The following is an 18594-nucleotide window of genomic DNA, read 5'->3' as shown; positions in this document are numbered from 1 at the left end:
AAGCGGAAAAGATTGTTGGGTCGATTGGTAAAAAAAAATCTAAAAAAAAAAGAACAGTGGATGTTTTTAAAAAGTTTTTATCATGCATCTTGTAGCAGGACCGTGAATGTGTATCGCCATCTTGATTAGTTTTTCAAAGAAGTGATGATTGAAACAGAAATTTGAAAAAAAAATCTTTTTTGGATTGTGAATATTTTTCTGTACTGCCTGAAACATCGGGGCAAGGGTATTTGCATCGTGCAATTGATAGAATTATTTTGTATGTTGAGTAGCGCATAGTTTTTGCAAAGTTGATGGAGGTTTTGTGTATGTATTTGTTTGCTACGTGCAACGCCTATGGTGTTTTGAACGACATTGATTCTTTTAAGCGTAAATTTGAGAAACGTTTAATGTAGATGATTGTTACGTGCAGGTTATGCTTCGTACAAATTGATAATGGTAATGTTGATGTAATGCTTCGTGCTATGCTGTTGGAATGCTACGTGCAATGCTGATGGAATGCTTCGTGCAATACCGACGGAATGCTTCGTGCAATGCAAGAGTGCTTCGTGCAATGTTGAAGGGGGAGGAGTGCTGCGTGCTGGTTTGAATTGATAAGATTTAGCCAATGCTGGTGGAATACTTCGTGCAAGGCTGACGGAATGCTTCGTGCAATATTGAATGGTGCTGCGTGCTAATTTGAAGCGATAAAATGTATGCGATGCAGATGGAATGCTTCGTGCAATTACAGGTAATACTTCTTGAAATGCAGGAGAGTATTTCGTGCAATGCTTGTTTCGTGTTTATTGCAATATTGATTTGTTTCGTGTAATATTGAATGGGGAAGAATACTTTCAGCATCTGAATGGCGATGGTTTTGGAGGAAGGAGGATGGTTTTGTTCAGTGTGAGGAGAGAAAAATATCTGAGGATATTTGAGTTGTACTGCGTGAAAAAGAAAGGAATAATTCGTGATTCTTGTAATGTAGAAGTGGAACCCGTGTAAATATGAAGGTTATCTAGTCGAACGATGTGTTTATGATTTGGGGCATTTGTAAGAGGTAAGAGGGTACTAATGGAAAGTTAGAAGAAAAAAGGAGTGCTGTGTGCAATTATAAGACTCTTCGAGGCGGAGTAGAGTTGTTGGGTCACGGATGACGTTGCATGGTGCATCGTTTGGATGAGCTCGGTTGAGCGGTGTATATGATGATAGCATATCAAGAGTGGGAAAACTGCACTTCACTATTAATTGGGAAGTGGTTTAGGCTGGTTTTGTGAATGTATATATTCTGTAAGTATGGCTTCCGGACATCGGCTTGCTAGACAACTATAATTGCAGTTGACACTGCATTTGCTGGATAAAGCTAGCATGTCACAGAGTAGGCATGCATAAAGACTTTTCCCGCTGTCCCGATTCAATGATGGGAGCATCGAGATGTCTGTGTTCAGGGTGTGAACTAGATACAGTGGATACGCGCTAGTCGGTGCTTTCCCAGTTTGGATGCTTTACAGTTAGGGACACGCTAATTGACAGCGGATTGTTATGTCAAAGCCGCGTTAGTGTATCATTTTCGTTTTTGGCGGTATCAAAGTTGCGTAAAGTTTTTCTTTTGCAACATTGACGCTTGTCCAGCGCCTTTATTAGCGAGCTGGTCGGGGTGAGGTCATATCCCTGTTAATGAACGAGTTTCGGAACGATTGAAAGGTTTGCAGTTCCCATAGTGAGATTGAGTTGTTAATTTCAGAGAATGGTATAGTTGTTTCGTTCATTCGTGTGTCATTTCATGTGCATATTCATGGAGATGCATAGGAAAATTAGAGTTTGACCATAATGCTGCATGTGCGGATAATTAGCTGCAGCAGTTTGTACATACATATAATAGTGGAAGAAGTCGTACTGGGAACTTGATAACTCACCACTGAGGAAAATGGACGTACGATTTTCAATAAAACGCCTTATGGAAATTTGCCACAAGGAATCGGTATGAATTTCAATATGTTGCCTTATGAATGATGATTTTCATTTTAAAAAAAGTGAAGTGCGGCAGACTGGGTTCGAACCATGGACGTCGGGGTCAGGAGGCCGGTATGTAGACCACACGCCCATCGACGCTTGAGTATTCGATGAGGTAACTGCGTATAAGAAGCACTGTGGGTGGAATATTCAGTCGAATATTCATAAGGCGCCAGTTATGAATTTCGATAGTCCAGTTCGCTGAGTGACTGATTTTAGAATGGTGTAACGTTGTGTACTATACGTAGTTGTGCAGTGTTCGTGTATTGATGGAGTGATGCGTCAGTGATTGCTCAATAGTTGTTCAATGATCTCGCTGCAAGTTTGGAGGAGGTGATATGCATTCATTCCCTAGGTACACACTTTTGATTGGTACATTGTCTGTACTCTAATTGTAACGGTTGCATATTGCATAGTGATCCTGAAGTAGTAGAAGCAACTGTTGGTGAAGGTCACACTGCAGGTCACGATTTTTGAATTTTTGAATGTTAAATTGGAATATAAAAAAATTGCGCGCGATACGATCATCGAGTGCTGTGAACCGATTGGCTGATGCCATTTGATCGTGACTTATTGTGAATAGTTTATCGGTATTGTTACATTGATTGAGAACTGTGTGGTTCTTATTCAGAGGGTTTTTGTCATGTACTGTTTTACTATGTGGCATGACTGGTTTATTTCTGCACACCGGTTGTCCGTAGGCTTTCTAAGGTGATACTGCCGAAACTGAACTTTCTTTTTTTGCAATTGTGACCGTTCGGACACGGAACTGCCAATTCCAAAAAAGGACTGTCAGTTGTCAGCGAAGTAAGCTAATCTTGAGTGTCTCGTGGAAAGGCCTATTAACCAAGGATGCTTGCATTGCTGTTGCTACAAAACATGGTTTTGAGTGTCGAAAAGAAGGCGGGCATGAGATGTGATTGGTTTTCTACATTTTTTATTTATTTTTGGATAGTATCCAAGTGTGTGACCACATTTGTGCTATGCGAATTCACATAGCCGTTTTGTGGGAAATGCTATAGTCAAAATGTATGTGTGCCACACATAATGAATATGATTGGATTTTTGTCAGTGTGTGTTATCAATACGGTCAATCTACGGTGAGATGACGTTTGCCCAGTGAGACAAGTGAGGCACTTTTGTTAGGAAGCATAACCAAATTTGTATGAGTATGCTGCGGCCAAATCAACGTGGACTATTCTGCTAAGGGTTGTGACACACAACGTAAGAATTGGAGCATAGAATTTGGGGGAGTATTGGATTTGCTTCGGATTCGGTTGTTGACGCTGGGCATCCGAATTGTATTTATAGTTTTGGCTTCAAGGGTTTCCAGTTGATACTATAGCGCTGTTCTGTACTTGAACGTTTTAGGGGCCTGTACTTGAACGGTAGAGTCCATGTGGTTCTTTGTGGGAAATCATAGGTTTTTTTTTTCCTTATTGGGTACATTTTCACTGCAACCAGTTGTTTGATCTATTGGTCATAGGTTTAGTAATACATATATACATTTGGATATGTTTGGACGGTTTCAGCGAGAAGAGCATTTTGGGTAACTAATATGCAGGGATGGCACGGCAGAGGTCTGAATGTGAAATATCACATTCTGGTTCGCTCTACAAGGAGGATATCCGTGATGTGATACCGCGAGTTGTTGGCTGATTCAAAAATGTATTCCAGCTTTTAAAATGTGTTTTTCAATGACAGAGATATCACATTGACGATGATTTTTTTAATTAGATATTAATAGGTACGAGATTGTTGTTTATTTTTCAAAGTAAAAAAATTCACATGGTGACAGAATTCTATCTAAGCGAAGGCAGGTTACTGATTTAAATCATGGAGGTAATTGCAAGTCTTGTAATATTATGTGCACTTTTTTTCGTAGTGCGCTATCAGTTATAGGTGTTCTGTATTAAGAACATTCGAAAATTATTCTTTGAATTCGGATCGGGACATTATTAAGACTTCCGTTGATTCATTTATATTTTATGTTATTCAAAGTTAAACTGTCATTTGATGGGACATGTTTGTGAGGGCAGCTTAGAAGCATTCCACGTGAAATTGAAGGTATAATGAATGAGGATTTAATTTTGAGTAAAATCATGAAGGTTTTGAGCTTGGTGACAAAGTCCATAAAAAGGGAGGGATGTAACGGTCACATTAAAGAGCATGACTATGCTAGTGGGCACTCCCTCGTTCAGTGATACAATGCTTGCATACACATACATCAAACGGTGCATATGAGTTACATGCAGAGCGTGAACGGGGGTCAGTCTAATCTTGGACACGGACTTGTATAGACGCGTTCGAGGAGCGTTGTGCATTTCGGACTGATGTATTCGGCTGACTGATCTGGCATTCGGCCGATCGCTACACCTGGGTATTAATTACTTACGTTCTATTTCAGCTTAAACCTAGGGAAAAGTGTTAATTTGTGTGTGTGTCAGTGTTGAAAGTGTATCCCCCGGCGACGATGGAACGTAGTGCCTGCCCGGGCAGACCGATGAACTGCACCAGCAATCTGCCGGCCATCCACAGCTGCCGCTTTGCGCCATATTCCGCCAGGCAATTGGTGTTGGCGGTGAAAAGATAGGCCTGCCGTAGGAAACACAACGGATTACTTCACTGCACCACAGAGCTCACATTTTTCGGAATTGCTTTATCTCTTCCCCTTACCGATCTCAAGCAATCCGTCTTCACTCTAGCACTGCATATCAAAACTGGGCATTGGTGGCTGAAGAGTGAATAAAATAATTAGCCGTGAATTTCACTAGTTTGGGGTGCACTACCTTGCCCCTTCCCGCCACTAATCATTTGCCCACCGAGTTTCACTTTCACAGTTCCTCTTGCCGGTCAGGCAACGTATCACTCTAGAATTTAGACTTCTTCGTAGAATTGATTGCAATTTATTGCGAATCACGCGTGCTGCCTGCTTAGCAGTTAACCGACAACTAGCTCCACATTAGCTTGGTCGGTGCCTTCGTCTCGGCTTTGATGGTGAGTTGATTATACTCTCTTATCTTTTGGGGAAGTGATAAGAGCAGCAGGGCTGTTACAAACTAGTCGAATTCCAATCCGCGAAATCCGCTACTAGCAAATTGAAAACCGCGACTGTAAAAACAAATCCGCGACTAACAAAAATATGGTTTCTTACTTATAATTACACGTTTTATAATTTTAATTTTTTTGACCCTTCCTTCGGAAGTGTCTATAATTTCACTTTGTATGCGTTACGCAGGTGTGTTACGTATTAATCTATCAAGAAATCTCGTGAATTATTAAATAAAATGTATGGTATTTGAAACAAATTCACTTTGACATTGAAAATATAATTATAACAAATGATATGATATGGAATTACGCCTATTATTCTGATTAGTTTCAAAAAAACAAATGATTTTAATTGAGGAACATATAGAAGCATGTACAAAAAAAATCTTCTCAGAAAAGCAAAAACGTAAAAATTGAAAGGGATTTAAAAAATTTCTTCAGTGGAAGCTGGATATCAAATGTGAGCATGTTTTGAGACACTAATAGATCACTTGTATGCATGTATGTGTGCGTATGTGGGCAAATTCTGAAATTTACTACCATAAAAATCTCGCTCATTTTTAAAGTATTAAACAAGTTTAGTTTTACAAAATTACGCACCCATAAGGCGAAATATATGTTATTATTGAACGCTATTGAGTTTCTCTCAGATCAATGACTGATTGAGTTAGTTCTGGATTAATTAATATCGAGGTCTCTGGAAATTACGAGTTGTACAATATATGCAACCAGCGTTACGAAAGTTACTAACCATGTCACAATAGTTTTTCAATCCGACGAGCGCCTTATAGATAGGCAGCATGAAGTACAGTACGTTATCATTCGTTGAGTTGTCACTCAACCCATGATATCCGCCTTTGGGTAGGCAATTATTTTTTCACTTTAACGGTAAATCGCCGTGGGAAGCTGAGTAGTTTTATCTCGTTTTAAATACTGGAGTCTGGAAAAAAATTCCTTATAACTAAGGAAGGGTCAAAATCTCACTGTAGGTGGATTAATCTGGGTTTTTTTAAATATTTTTGCTTTTAATTTATTGGCATATTCGTCAATTAAAAACAAAAAGAAAGAACATTAACTAATTTATGTAATATCTAAAACTGCATGCCCGGAAGTAATGCAATTTTTAATGTTGCCGGGAAACCCCCCATTTGAATCGATGTTGTATCATTGCATTACATTTGAATTATACTTTTTAGTACGCTATATAGTGTTCTTCTAATCTCTACTATCGTTTTACAAGGACGCATCAATAATCCGTCAAGCTATTTATTGATCAGTCATTGCATTGTGTACTTCCATAAATCCGCCAGTTAGGAAATAATATAAGACCAATTTTTTTTAAAGCAAGCGATTCTCTACAGAACTCTGCAGAGGCCCGACGAATCTGATTTAAAAACACTCAGGCAAAATCAAACCAGAGGTGAACAGGAACGGTTCTAAGGCCTGCGAATTTTTAAAAACTTGGATAATATTCAGGATTTTAAAAATGATGTCATTATCACTACGTTTGAGATAATGGATGGCTATTGCTAAGCTTATACAACACGGCAGACTCGACACGTTGTTCATTTCACGGAAGAGCGTCCAGCGAAGATAACATGCACTAGACATCTCAGAAGAGGCCGTAGTCTTCATGGTAGACCGCGTACACGATGGCGTTTTGCCATCTATAGTGAGCATTACAACGTCGTATGTCCTATTCATCGTTGGATTCGTTTGAAGTCTCAAGGCTCATGTTCAGTTAGACAGTTTGCTGCAACTGAGTAATCAAGAACGAACTCTCAATGGATATAAGAACAGCGAGGAATTTTGAAGCGGAGGTAATGGAATAAAAACTAGCCTACCAAAAAGCTTTTGGAATGCATAATAGAACAAATGATGAATACTGAATGGTTTGAATGAGACGCCTGCAATAGTCATAGTGCATGGTACAAAACTAGACGCAACTGATTGTCGGGCAATTAAAAAAAACCTCTTGATCAACCGACGATATTCAGATTTCTGAATATCGCCCCAACCATTGAAAGGCAATCTGATCCTTTCTCACAAAAAGAAAGGTCGAACAATCCACAACGATGTTCTGTTTGGCAGCTAATATTGGCGAGAATGGTCAAAATGTGGCATTCCCAACCTAGACATCAATCCTTCAGCAGCAAGTTAACATACCACCGGAGAACAGATGAACCATATTTGCACCCCCCTTTACCAAAAAAGCTATACAAAGCGGCAGGAGCCCCACAATTCCAGTCCTCAGGGAGAAGCCGGAGCCGTCGGACCCTATCATCGCAATTTTTGTCTATTTTATTAGTGTTTTTGTGTTTTTTTTTCTACCAAATTTTATCCTTAAAATCATTTTAATGTGGTAAATTTTAATTTAAATAACTGGCGAAGCCCTTGGTTGACTCGCAAGACGGTCCTTCTGGTCCGGCCTTCCTCTTAATTAAAATTGCTAAATCCTTCTAATTCCTTTCCGCATTGGCGTTGAACCTAAAATTATAAATTTCAAAACACCTCAATAAAGAGAGCTTCGATCAGCTATCAGTTCCGTTCCGGCAGTTGCAGGTGTGAATATTACTGCGTATGATGCAGCTCTATGCATTGTAATACCGCAATCAGCAGCACAAAAGTTCCAAGCAATAAAATAAATAGCTACCGGCATTTCGGTAATCCAGAAATGCAATATGATCGATCTGACAATTCGACAGACTTTATATGTGTCCATTTAAACCAACATCATTAGGAAAGCTTTGATCACCGCGTGACTTTATCGGAATTAATTTATTGGCTTTTTTCGGTGATAATTATACTACTCAAAGCGAAAGGGAGTAGATGAAAGTAATGAAGATACAGATTCGATTGACACCGCAAGCGAGCGGCAAGTGTGAAATGAATAGAAACTGAAGATTAGCAGAGGGCCATATGAGAGAACAAACATTGTTGAAAAATTATCACCGAAAAAAGCCAATAAATTAATTTCGATAAAGTCACGCGGTGATCAAAGCTTTTCTAATTATAGAATCCAATTGGCGAAAAATTGATGAAATACAGTTCGAATAAGATTCAATTTGGGCGAAGTATGAGCTTGCGAGAGTTATGCGTGAAGAGATTTAGCACGCTCTTGTATGAATCTCTGAAAATATGCCACGAATCAATAGAACTGTTTACGCTTGCCGAACAGCACTTTAGCAGGTTGAAATCGCTGTTATTTTGCCTGTCTTGGTACAGTGATCACCACGTCACTATCCAAGCCGTTCCTGGGTGGACGTTAGGCAGAATATCAGCGATTTCAACAATGTTTGTTCTCTCATATGGCCCTCTGCTGATCTTCAGTTTCTATTCATTTCACACTTGCCGCTCGCTTGCGGTGCCAATCGAATCTGTATCTTCATTACTTTCATCTACTCCCTTTCGCTTTGAGTAGTATAATTATCACCGAAAAAAGCCAATAAATTAATTTCGATTAAATCAACATCCATACGACTATTGAAAGATTATTCAAACACCATGTGTTTGGATCTCGACGGGTTGCCTATTTTTAAGGTGACCAGACGTCCCGCTTTTTCGCCATTTGTCCCGCGCTGAAAAGAGTCCCGCGAAATGTCCCGCGTTTCACTTATTTCAAGATAATGTCCCACGAAATAAAGAAATATTTAATAAATAGCAGCAATTTAGTAAACGTTCTTCAAGAACTTATAAGATTTTGAAAATTTATTATATTGATTAATGGTTTTCGATTTTCGTCACATACAAAGCATCGCTCCGGAGGCTTGATAAGTGGTCTTTCACCCAATGCCACGGCCACACTCGCATGTGGTTCAAACCTCTTTTCTGCGTCCAAATTATATTTCTTACATTTTAAATAAAATTATCATCAGTAACAAATAGAGTAAGAAAGAGCTAAACAAATTTGTTTAGCTCTCTCCTACTCTGTTTGTTACTGATGATAATTTTATTTAAGATGTAAGATGTAAGATGTAAGTTTGAGGAATTTTGACAAGCCTGCTTCGGTGTATTCTAGGGATCCTAGTCAAATCCTCATCGACACAAGAACGAGGAAAGATTCAATTGGATATCTACTAAAAGAGCTATAATAAGTGAAATGGAAGGTTTGAGCGTGCTATTGAGGAATATTTTACTCAATCTGCAACAATAACAATGCTTTTAAAGTGAAGAACTGACATCATTTCAAAATTTTCGAGATTTTTCGACTATACAGTCTGATTTATTAGAACAAATTTTTAAATTTTGTCCAACGTTTCGACATCAGGTTCTATGTCTTCTTCAAGAAAAAAAATGGTTTGCTCTTTGTTACGGAACGCCTATCATACTTAACAAAAAGCAATCAATTTGTTTCTCCTGGAAGAAGACATCGAACCCGATGACGAAACGCTGGACAAAATTTAAAAATATGTTCTAACAAATCAGACTGCATTGCCGAAAAATCTCGAAAATCAACACTACAGTAGAAGTCAACAACTAGGAATAATAAAAAAAATAACAATGGTCCTTTGGCCCAGATTCTGACAGTTCTGAAAGGTTAGTTGGCTAAAGATCTCTGAATGTAGGACCCCTAGCTCAACAATTTCAACTCACATCGTGTTCGTATGTTGTTAATATTTCAGTAAAAACTTTACTTGAGATCTGAGCAAGTTCGAGGATTTTTAAGTAGCTCGTATCTTTTTTTGTTTCAAGCTTATGAAAAAATTTATGATAAATCGTCTGTCAGTTTGCGGGAAATAATAAAAAACCTGAGTAAGATGTAGACATTTTAAGCAAATTTGAGCGCTCTGCCTAATTGCATAAAACGAATAATACGATCACTTTGAATGTTAGCTAACACACTTAATTTTTTTCGCCGAGATCTCAGCATTTTTGGTGTATTTTACCGAGGTGGGCACCGCCGATTTTCAGCAAACATGATTTTTGCCGAGATCTTAGTAAAAATGACGTTTCAGTTGCTGACATACGGTAAATATTTTGCCGAAAATCAGTAATAAACCAATTTTTCTGCCGAATTTCAGTTCTGAAATTTACTGAGGTACAGCGGTGCCCGATTATGTAGAGCTCGAAAAAGAAAAACTGAGTGTGAAAAGAATCATGCAACCAATACAAATAAGTTTAACCATCAGGAACTCGCACCGTTGTAAAAAGTTGAACAGATTCATTCACAAGAGAGGTGAGATTGTGTGATTTATCCAGGGCCAAGCGAATCCCAGTAGGGTTTATCAAATTTTAAAATTTTGACTTAAGCACATTTTTGAATAAAAACAAGGATTTAACAAATTTTGTCCCGCGCTGGCACAAAATATATCTGGTCACATTACCTATTTTGCAAACGCCCACATAAATTACATGTTGAATTAATCCTAAAATTAAATTGAGGGAAATCGCGATTTTCGCGAGAGTGTAATTATAAATCCGCGATTTTCGCGACAATATTTGACGGAACCGCGATTTTCGCGACTGGAAGGGTAAATCCGCGACAAATCCGCGAAATTCGCGAAAAACGCGAAATCCGCGACTGTTGTAACAGCCCTGGAGCAGCGATTGATTTGGAGCGAGAGATCTATGGATGCTGTGAGATGATCGTGGGCAGAGGGTTACTGATGTCGATTTATGGTATCTTAAGGTAGGTTGCGCCGAGGCCGTTGGAAGTGTGCAGATTACAAACTTTCAAGCCCATTTCCTCAGCTTGATCAAAATGTTACGCCGATTTGAAAAAGTACCCGCACTGAGAAACCAAACTATCCAAAATCGAGTTTAAAAGTGCTCAAAATCAAGTATTTTGCGAACACATCCCTTTTGGATATTTTTATGTTTACATTGATGGGTATTTATAACCTCGTTTGAAGGTTATTTCTAACAACTCCCTTCTGAGTAGTTTCGAATCTATGAAAATACCCAAGCCAGAGTGTTGGCCTTTTACTTCATTTTGGCTGAAAAAATACTTCAGTTATAGAAGCGTTTTTGAGTGATTCCGGAAAAATTTATTGTTAAAGAAAATAGGTGGGAAAACTTCGGAAAATCTGACCGATTTTACGGGTAAGTAATTAATATCGATTAACTAACATTCAATTTCTATGAGTATATATTATATTTTCAGTAAACCTTCATCACAACGAATTTGGGTGAGAACATCAGAGAAGGAGCTTTCCGTGAAATCTACCGACAATGAATCTCGCTAAAGCTGAATATTCTGGATCATCGGATTATTGTTAATTAATACAAGGTAAGCATTGATACCGATTCCGATTTGTTAAGAAGCACATTATTCAAAACTGAAATATATTTCAGATCCAGCCATCTTCAAGTTCGGATCCTGTGGGGTTGTCGTCCATACGTGATCAATAGAACATCGTCCCAACTATGCCACCATCAGCAACGGACATCATTCATCCAACAGAAACAGCAGCGAGCGGGACTGCAATATGATACGTCGGTGCCGGTTGTTCGAATTCGAAAATATTTATTATTCTAATAGAATGCCACCGCAAGTAACTGTCCCATATTGATATGAATTTTATATCAATATGGGGCAATTATACTTGCAACGGCAGTAAAGTAGGATTGAAAATGTATGAATCAAAGGAAATAAAATTATAATTTATTCGCACCATTCATTCATAAGCACTATTTAATTAGGGTCTCGCCGACATTTCTCACCAACACGATCGCAGGTTCGTGGTTGCAAACAATCCCATTTGATTTTGCCGTGACAGCTGCTCGTGGTTGCAAACAAACCGAGTAAAAGTGTGAGTGAAACGTGCGTGTACGTACACGATCGCTGAAAGCCTAATGAAGACAAAAAACTAATTTTAAAGAATTTTCGTGAAAAATCGTTACTCAATCCTGGGTATTTTTCATCCAAACCAAAGTCTTCCTAATACAGTAATTTTCACTCAAAAGTAGGTCTTCTGAAACTACTTAGAATTAAGTACTTCACGAAAAACTCAATTTTGAGTGGTTGCACTTAGCTGTCAAGTAAAAGATATTTTAGTTACTACACTAATAAAATTTCAATCATAAAATGTATTTGTTTGAAAACTATAACTTTTATTAAGTACACATAACTGGTATGTTTGCCGTTCTGAATGGAATTAAGAAAATTGAAGAAATTGTGGCCGCATAACTTTTTATTGCTACGATTTTGTAATTTGTGTAATTATATTTTGTTTCTTAAAGTGGATGAATATTTTCTTCCATAGCAATTGTGAGATGCGATGAACTTCATGGAAATCGATCTAAACATGCAAACGCAGATGATGGAAAAGGGAGCTGTGCTCGTGCCCAATGATTTGCCAGGATGGGTTGAAATCGGTTGAACCTTTGATTTGTGCTGCGGTGCCGGATCAATCAATTCACCGGCGTAGAAAGAGTCATCTTTTAAATTTTAGAATAATGTGTCAGAACGCTCAGTGTGATAGACGGAAATGATAAAATATTAAATAACTTCCCATTTCTCCGATTTTGTAATTATATTTCGTTCCTTAAATTTTCCTTCCAGGAACCGCAGGAACTGCAACGAACTTCAAGGATGCGATCTAAACATACAAACACAGATGATAGAAAATTAGGATGCTGTGCTCGTGCCCAGGATGGATTGAAATCGGTTGATTTTTACCGGTGCCGGATCAATCAATTATTCACCGGTGCAGAAAAAAGCATCTTCTAAGCATGGAATGTGGCTGAGCTCACAGTGTTTTTATTTTCAATTGTTCGAATGAATTTTATTTTCTTGGTGCTAGAATGAGCAATGAGGTGGGATTTTAGGATTTTCGTCAATAAAAAAATTAGACTAAATTATTGTTTTTAATTTCAATATATTATTGTGAAGTTATGAAAAACCCACATAAACATTATGAGCCATTGGAGAATAAAAGTTATAAACTCCACACATAAATTTTATTTGAATTAAGACCAATAAATGTTATAAATCTTCTCATAACAATTATTAGAAGGAAATCTATTAACAGTTATGTTTCGTAAACATATTACCTATTTGATAACCCAAATTGCAAAAATCTATGTAGATTCACACATAATAGGTATGAGGATATTTGCCTCGGTGTAGATAAAGATTGTCGCTTCGGTCCCTTTTGTTCTGCTGTCCGAAACATGTGTGGTACATACCTGTCAAATCGTATGGATTTTCCTTCTTTGACATTTAGCTCCCCTATCCTCGCCAGCAAAAGATGTTTCGGACAGCGACGACAGCGACAATCTTTATCTAGTAACTAAAATATCTTTTTGTCGAGTTGAGTGAAAAAGACCAGGGGGAGAAGGCGTAGCACTGAATCCCTACCCCAACATGTGCGACATCTGGATTTGGTTCTAAACTGTAAACAACAGTGTTAATTCTCTACCACCTTTTCGTAATGGCGAGGCAATTTTTATGCACACTTTTGTTTTCGATATTTTATCAAAAATAAACACTCAATCATGCAGCAATATAATGATGTGATATGCTTGATTTACCTGCTTGATTATAGGGACTCGAAAAAGAATTTATTTGCAGTAGCTAACCGAATATAAAAATGTTCACATTAACGATTGCGCCCTAACACCGGTTCTAAGCTTTGATGCAGAGTACACGAGCTTTGTTCGCCAGTGACAGGCGTATGAGGCCCTTGAAAAAGACCTACCCGGTAAAAATCGTTTAACCATTAATGGTTACTGTTTTTCTGCCATCTCTTTTTCTCTGCTGAAAAATTTACCCATTTTGGGAGAATAAGTGGATTTACACATTTAAATTAGTAGATCCACTTATTCTCTCAAAATGGGTAAATTTTTCAGCAGAGGGAAAGAGATAGCAAAGAAAAAGTACCCATTAATGAGTAAACGTGTTTCTCCGTGTAATTTTTAATAGTTTGGTTTCTCAGTGCGAGAAATAGAGACGATCTGCGGTTCCGTGTGATTCCTGTCAAAACTGCTCGAATAGCCAACATTCGACCTAATACAATTCGTCCTTAACGCCATCCGTGAAACGTCAAAATCACCTGTTTTGTTTTTCCACCCAAGCTCATAATGTTTACATTTTTCAGTGAAAAACTGTAAGGCCGGTCCCAATGCTGAAGTTGCAGTTTCAGTTTGGTACTGCTTGATGTTATAAAATTTATAACTGTCAAAATAGAACTACAACTTGGTGCCCGCAACGCAGAGTTGTAAACGAAATGCAACTTGGTTTTATTTTTTCATAAAACAAAAATAAAACAAACTAACATTTTTCGCGGTAGTTTTTACCTCGCATACGAAAAACAATGAGTTTGTCCATCATCTCAAACCAACAAACACAATTAAATAAATTTGAAACTCAGTTTCATTCAAGTTTCAAATCAGGTTTTATTTGCAACAAACCAGTCGAGCAGTTGCAAATCAGTTTCAAAAAGTGCTCGAAAAATAAAACTGCAACTCTGCGTTGCGAACTGCTAGTTTCAGTTCTAGTTTGATTTCCAAACACGCCATACAAAACCCAACAGCATTGCGACCGGCCTAATAGTGCTGGGTGTTTAGTAAATAAATTTAAACATTTTGCTGGGGGAAAATCAACCGTTTTGAATTCCAGCATGGCATCCGGCGTATGCCGTGCTTGCGGGTCAGGATTGCCCTCGGATGCGATTTGGGAAGCTCTTGAAAAATACGTCGAAATCTACTCCCAGCTGACAGCGATTCAAGTAAGTATAGGGTAACTTGCTAGTTTTGATGCAAAACTTTCTAAATGTTGTCGGATTCTTCCAGTTGGAGAACGAAAAAATACTACCAGAGCTGAAGATATGTCTGAACTGTGTAGAAAAGCTGCAGGAGTTTGAACAGTTCAGAAAGCTATGCCTGCAGGTTCATTGGAAGTTGCACAGTGAACCGTTGCACAATGTGGTGAGTCGGAAACAGTCGATACCAGATTTGTATTTAATTTATTAATTAAACGATTTTTTTTAGATTGTGAAACAGGAAGTAGATCCTGATCAAATGATGTTTCACGTTGAAACGGAATTAGTCGAAGCAGATGATTTTAAGTCCGAATCCGAGTCGGACAACGACGAGAACGACGACGATTTCGAAGACGACGACGACGATGAGGAGGACGAAGACAACAGGCCACTTAAAGATCTGATCAAAACTGAGACCACCATCGACGGAAATAATGATTCCCTTGCTGCCGATAACAAGAAAAAACGCGCAAAATATGGTAGCCTCAAAGATCGGCCACAGAAGGCTCGCATCCCAATCTACAGCTGCGATCGTTGTCCGAAGAAGTTCAGAGTCATCTTGCGACTCGAAGCTCATAAGCGAACTCATGACGGCTTGAAGCCATTCGAGTGCGAGCTTTGTGGCAAGGACTTTGCCAAATGGAACAACCTGAAAACGCATCACATCCAGAAACACACGGATCAGAAAATTGCAATCCCTTGTGGGTTCGCAGGCTGCGATCAAAAATTTGCCACCCGGCAGGGCCAGAAAAGGCATTACTTGCGAACGCACGATCCCACCTACGTGATACCGGAGCAGACGGCATTCGTTTGCGATACCTGCGGGAAGACGTTCACTACAAATGGAGCACTGAAGAAGCACAAGTTCATCCATGCGCCGAATGAGATGCCCTTCGTGTGCGGGCTGTGCGGCAAAAAGTTTCCCACTTCACATAAGTTGAAAGAGCATACGATGCGCCACGAGGGCATCAAGAATCACACCTGTTCGTACTGTGGGTTGAGGAAAACGACGATGCATGAGCTGAAGACGCACATCAACACGGTACACTCAAAGTCGAAGACCTATCCATGCGAGATCTGCACGTCAGAGTTCACCAATATCGGTAAGTTTCGGTGAAGGTATCCTTTAAGAGGGTGATCGCGACATTCTAACCATAATCCCATTCCATTCTAGGAAACCTCAACCGCCACGTCAAAATCGTACACCTTGGCATGAAACCGTACGTCTGTTATGTTTGCGAACGAGCCTTCGGCAAAAGTGACCATCTGAAGCGGCACATGAGAAGTCACAATTTGCCGCCGTCCGCTGCTTTACCTGCTCCACGCATCCCGAGAGCACCCCCAGTTTATGCCGAGCTTGATCAAAACAAATCGGAATACACCCCGGCTGCCGTACAGTCCTAGATTGGGCCTTCTTTTTGTTCCATATATTTGATGAAAAGCATTTCTCCAAACAATCCTTAGGCTAAACAAAAGTAAAGTGTATATGAAAAATAATTCACTTACGTTTTTTCCCGCCTCCGCCATCGATCAGTTTGTCGAACATTCGACCCACCTTGTCACCACTGCTCGCCTTGGCATTTTTCCACTGCGTCGGATTGTTTCTGTATGTCTCCACCAGCAGCTTTCGATTGATGATGGCACCCCACGGTTTGCTGTTCAGCTGTGCTATCCGCTCGGATAGCTCCTTAACGATGGATTCCTTAAGTGCCGGCCCAGCCGCTTCGTACAATAGTTCTAGCACTCGAGAACCGTGCGACGAAAGAGCCAAATCCATGTAGCATCCCTCCATGTGGCGGATCAGCTTCTCCCGGGATTTTTCACCGACGAACTTGGACCTGATGAAGGCGTTAACGACGAACGATCCTTTCGGGTCAGTGAAAATCTTTGCCAATTGATCGCTTTTTGTGTCAAGAATGGCTGATACGAGCTTGATGGGCTTGTTGAAATCCAGAACCGATTGTAAAATAATCGATCCGTGAATGTGAATTTGTGCTGATTCCTGCTTGGCAACTACCTCCGGCGGCATCAATTTCAGTACCGATGTGAGCAGTTTATCGCCTCCCGTTTCTGAACAATGCAAACCATCCAACAGAAGTTTGATAAACTTGCCTTGTTGGCATGAAAGCCGTGCGCAAGCCTTTGCTAGGGAAGCTACCACACCAGTGTGACCTAACTGAAGAATCTCCTCCAATCCTCCGTCGAATTCAGAGAAAATGTGTTCAAGGATATGCTTGTCGGAAATGTTATCAAGCAGCTTCTGAACTGCAAAGTTTGTACCCCGTAATTTACTCAATTCTACGATTTTGCCTTGAAAAAGCTTCTTGTATAGTTGATCTTTTAAGAACTCTGCATCAGCTACAGCCAACATTGCTTCCAGAAGCCTTATAGAACTGTCCTGTTGGAACACTTTTGGAAGATTTGAATGATCTTCCTGTCCCTCTTCGTTATCATCCTGTTCCTTCACTTCCAGAAGCAGGCTTTCACTCATAAGTTTCTCATTGATTAATTCTAATTGGTACTTGTCCTCACTTCTTTCTAAAGCCGTCAGTAGGTTCTGCAATAGCACCGACGTAAATTCATTGTAAGGGAATTCCGCAAACTGTGGCCACGCCAAAAGACGACTACTAAAATCGTTTATCAGTTTTGTCCACTTTTCGGGAACCGTTAACTTCTTCACTTCCACGGCTTCCCCTTTCCCCGTCTTCAATTCCAAAATTCCTGCTAAGTTCAGCACACACTGCCGAATCACGTAATTCCCGAACGAATCCCACACGAACTCCTCCAGATTATTTAGCAAAAACTTCGCAACTTTTTTAACGAATTTTCCGCAAATTTTCCGATGTCCTTCCCCAAATTCCTCCTTTAAATTATACTCCAGCTCACGTCCCACATCTGATTTTTGTTTTTTGTGAGCCACCACAGCTCCATCGTCCTGCTCCACTTCTACCTGAAATAGTTACAAAATCGTTTCATTGCTAACTCGCTTCATATGCAAGATCGGAACCCACCTGCAATCCCGCAACACATCTCACCATCGCCACAAGCAGCGCTTTCTGCAGCACATGGGACGCAAAACGATCGCAGCAGAGCACCCGAAAGTTCTCCCCGAACACTTCAATCACATGCTCCAGCGTACCTTCATCCGTAAAGCCCAGCAAGTTCTCCAGCACTCGACTGCTCAGCTGGTTGGACGAAACCTTAATCTCTTTCCCCCGCGCCTGTTCGTACACGTTGTTTGCCATGGTCGAACGTTCCTCGCCATTGTCCGACGCGATCGTGCCCAAAGCTTCCAAAATTTCCACGAAATAGTTGTACTCGTCCTGCTCCAGTTCGGCTCCACGACCGAAACTGTTTTTCCGCCCGAAACCTTTGGCATTCTGGAGGAAACGTTTCTGGGCTGATTTGCGCTTTTTGTTGCGATTCTTCAAATGATTTGCACCATGATTCGATGTTGGTTCTTCGTCCATTATGCGATATTACAAGGAAAATGTAAAATTTAAAGAAAACACCACACTTTTACTTACGAGATTCTCACACGCGTTTATTTTCCCATCCATCACGAGAAGCCAGAATCAAAACAAAACATGCATGGGGCATGCGGGGCGCGTTTTTCACCAACGGTGTTTGTTACAAAGGTCGAATAGCTATTAGGTCATCTTGGTAGATGTTCTTTTCAGAATCCCGGGAACCGTTCCATCGCGAATAAGCTTTGATCCGATTCGCGAATTAAAATCAAATTAAACTTAAAAGTGACAGTGTTCGGAAATTATGAGATCCCCCGATAATAAGAATGGCTGGTGCTACCAAGCATGATCAACAAAGGCTCTGTCTCATTTGGAGAATT

General features: G+C 39.7%; 2 protein-coding genes and 1 long non-coding RNA gene across 4 annotated transcripts; 2 read left to right on the top strand and 1 right to left on the bottom strand.

The window, feature by feature from the left end:
* The first annotated feature begins 9908 nt into the window (after nucleotides 1-9908).
* Nucleotides 9909-12970, top strand: LOC134220608 (uncharacterized). The gene is made up of 3 exons (XR_009981978.1): nucleotides 9909-11085; nucleotides 11147-11272; nucleotides 11338-12970. It is a non-coding gene; the product is annotated as an uncharacterized LOC134220608 (long non-coding RNA).
* Nucleotides 12971-14015: 1045 nt separating this feature from the next.
* On the top strand, nucleotides 14016-16244 carry LOC134225079 (zinc finger protein 652-A-like). Of its 2 annotated transcripts, XM_062704865.1 has the most exons (5): nucleotides 14016-14097; nucleotides 14537-14714; nucleotides 14779-14913; nucleotides 14977-15850; nucleotides 15922-16244. In XM_062704865.1, the coding sequence occupies exons 2-5, from the start codon at nucleotides 14607-14609 to the stop codon at nucleotides 16149-16151; spliced, it is 1347 nt and encodes a 448-aa protein (XP_062560849.1). In that variant the 5' UTR covers nucleotides 14016-14097; nucleotides 14537-14606; the 3' UTR covers nucleotides 16152-16244. The 2 variants fall into 2 exon arrangements, with proteins under 2 accessions (XP_062560849.1, XP_062560848.1); XM_062704864.1 differs by lacking the exon at nucleotides 14016-14097 and having other exon boundaries at nucleotides 14333-14714.
* Nucleotides 16160-18330, bottom strand: LOC134225078 (nucleolar protein 9). The gene is made up of 2 exons (XM_062704863.1): nucleotides 17759-18330; nucleotides 16160-17697 (listed from the first exon to the last, which is right to left on the bottom strand). Exons 1-2 carry the CDS (start codon nucleotides 18215-18217, stop codon nucleotides 16246-16248), a joined length of 1911 nt encoding a protein of 636 aa, XP_062560847.1. The 5' UTR covers nucleotides 18218-18330; the 3' UTR covers nucleotides 16160-16245.
* Between the last annotated feature and the right edge of the window lie 264 nt (nucleotides 18331-18594).

The sequence above is a fragment of the Armigeres subalbatus genome, chromosome 3 (assembly GCF_024139115.2).
Source record: "Armigeres subalbatus isolate Guangzhou_Male chromosome 3, GZ_Asu_2, whole genome shotgun sequence".
NCBI classification, from domain to species: domain Eukaryota; kingdom Metazoa; phylum Arthropoda; class Insecta; order Diptera; family Culicidae; genus Armigeres; species Armigeres subalbatus.
The sequence above is the reverse complement of the archived record's forward strand: the minus strand, read 5'-3'. Positions and strand labels throughout refer to the sequence as shown.

What these genes read in the sequence shown, in the direction of transcription:
- LOC134225079 (XM_062704865.1), top strand. Translation starts at nt 14,607, where the DNA reads ATGGCATCCGGCGTATGCCGTGCTTGCGGGTCAGGATTGCCCTCGGAT. An exon ending in CCCAGCTGACAGCGATTCAA is followed by an intron (nt 14,715 to 14,778) that starts GTAAGTATAGGG and finishes GGATTCTTCCAG; the next exon opens with TTGGAGAACGAAAAAATACT. An exon ending in GTGAACCGTTGCACAATGTG is followed by an intron (nt 14,914 to 14,976) that starts GTGAGTCGGAAA and finishes GATTTTTTTTAG; the next exon opens with ATTGTGAAACAGGAAGTAGA.
- LOC134225078 (XM_062704863.1), bottom strand. Translation starts at nt 18,217, where the DNA reads ATGGACGAAGAACCAACATCGAATCATGGTGCAAATCATTTGAAGAAT. An exon ending in GATGTGTTGCGGGATTGCAG is followed by an intron (nt 17,698 to 17,758) that starts GTGGGTTCCGAT and finishes TAACTATTTCAG; the next exon opens with GTAGAAGTGGAGCAGGACGA.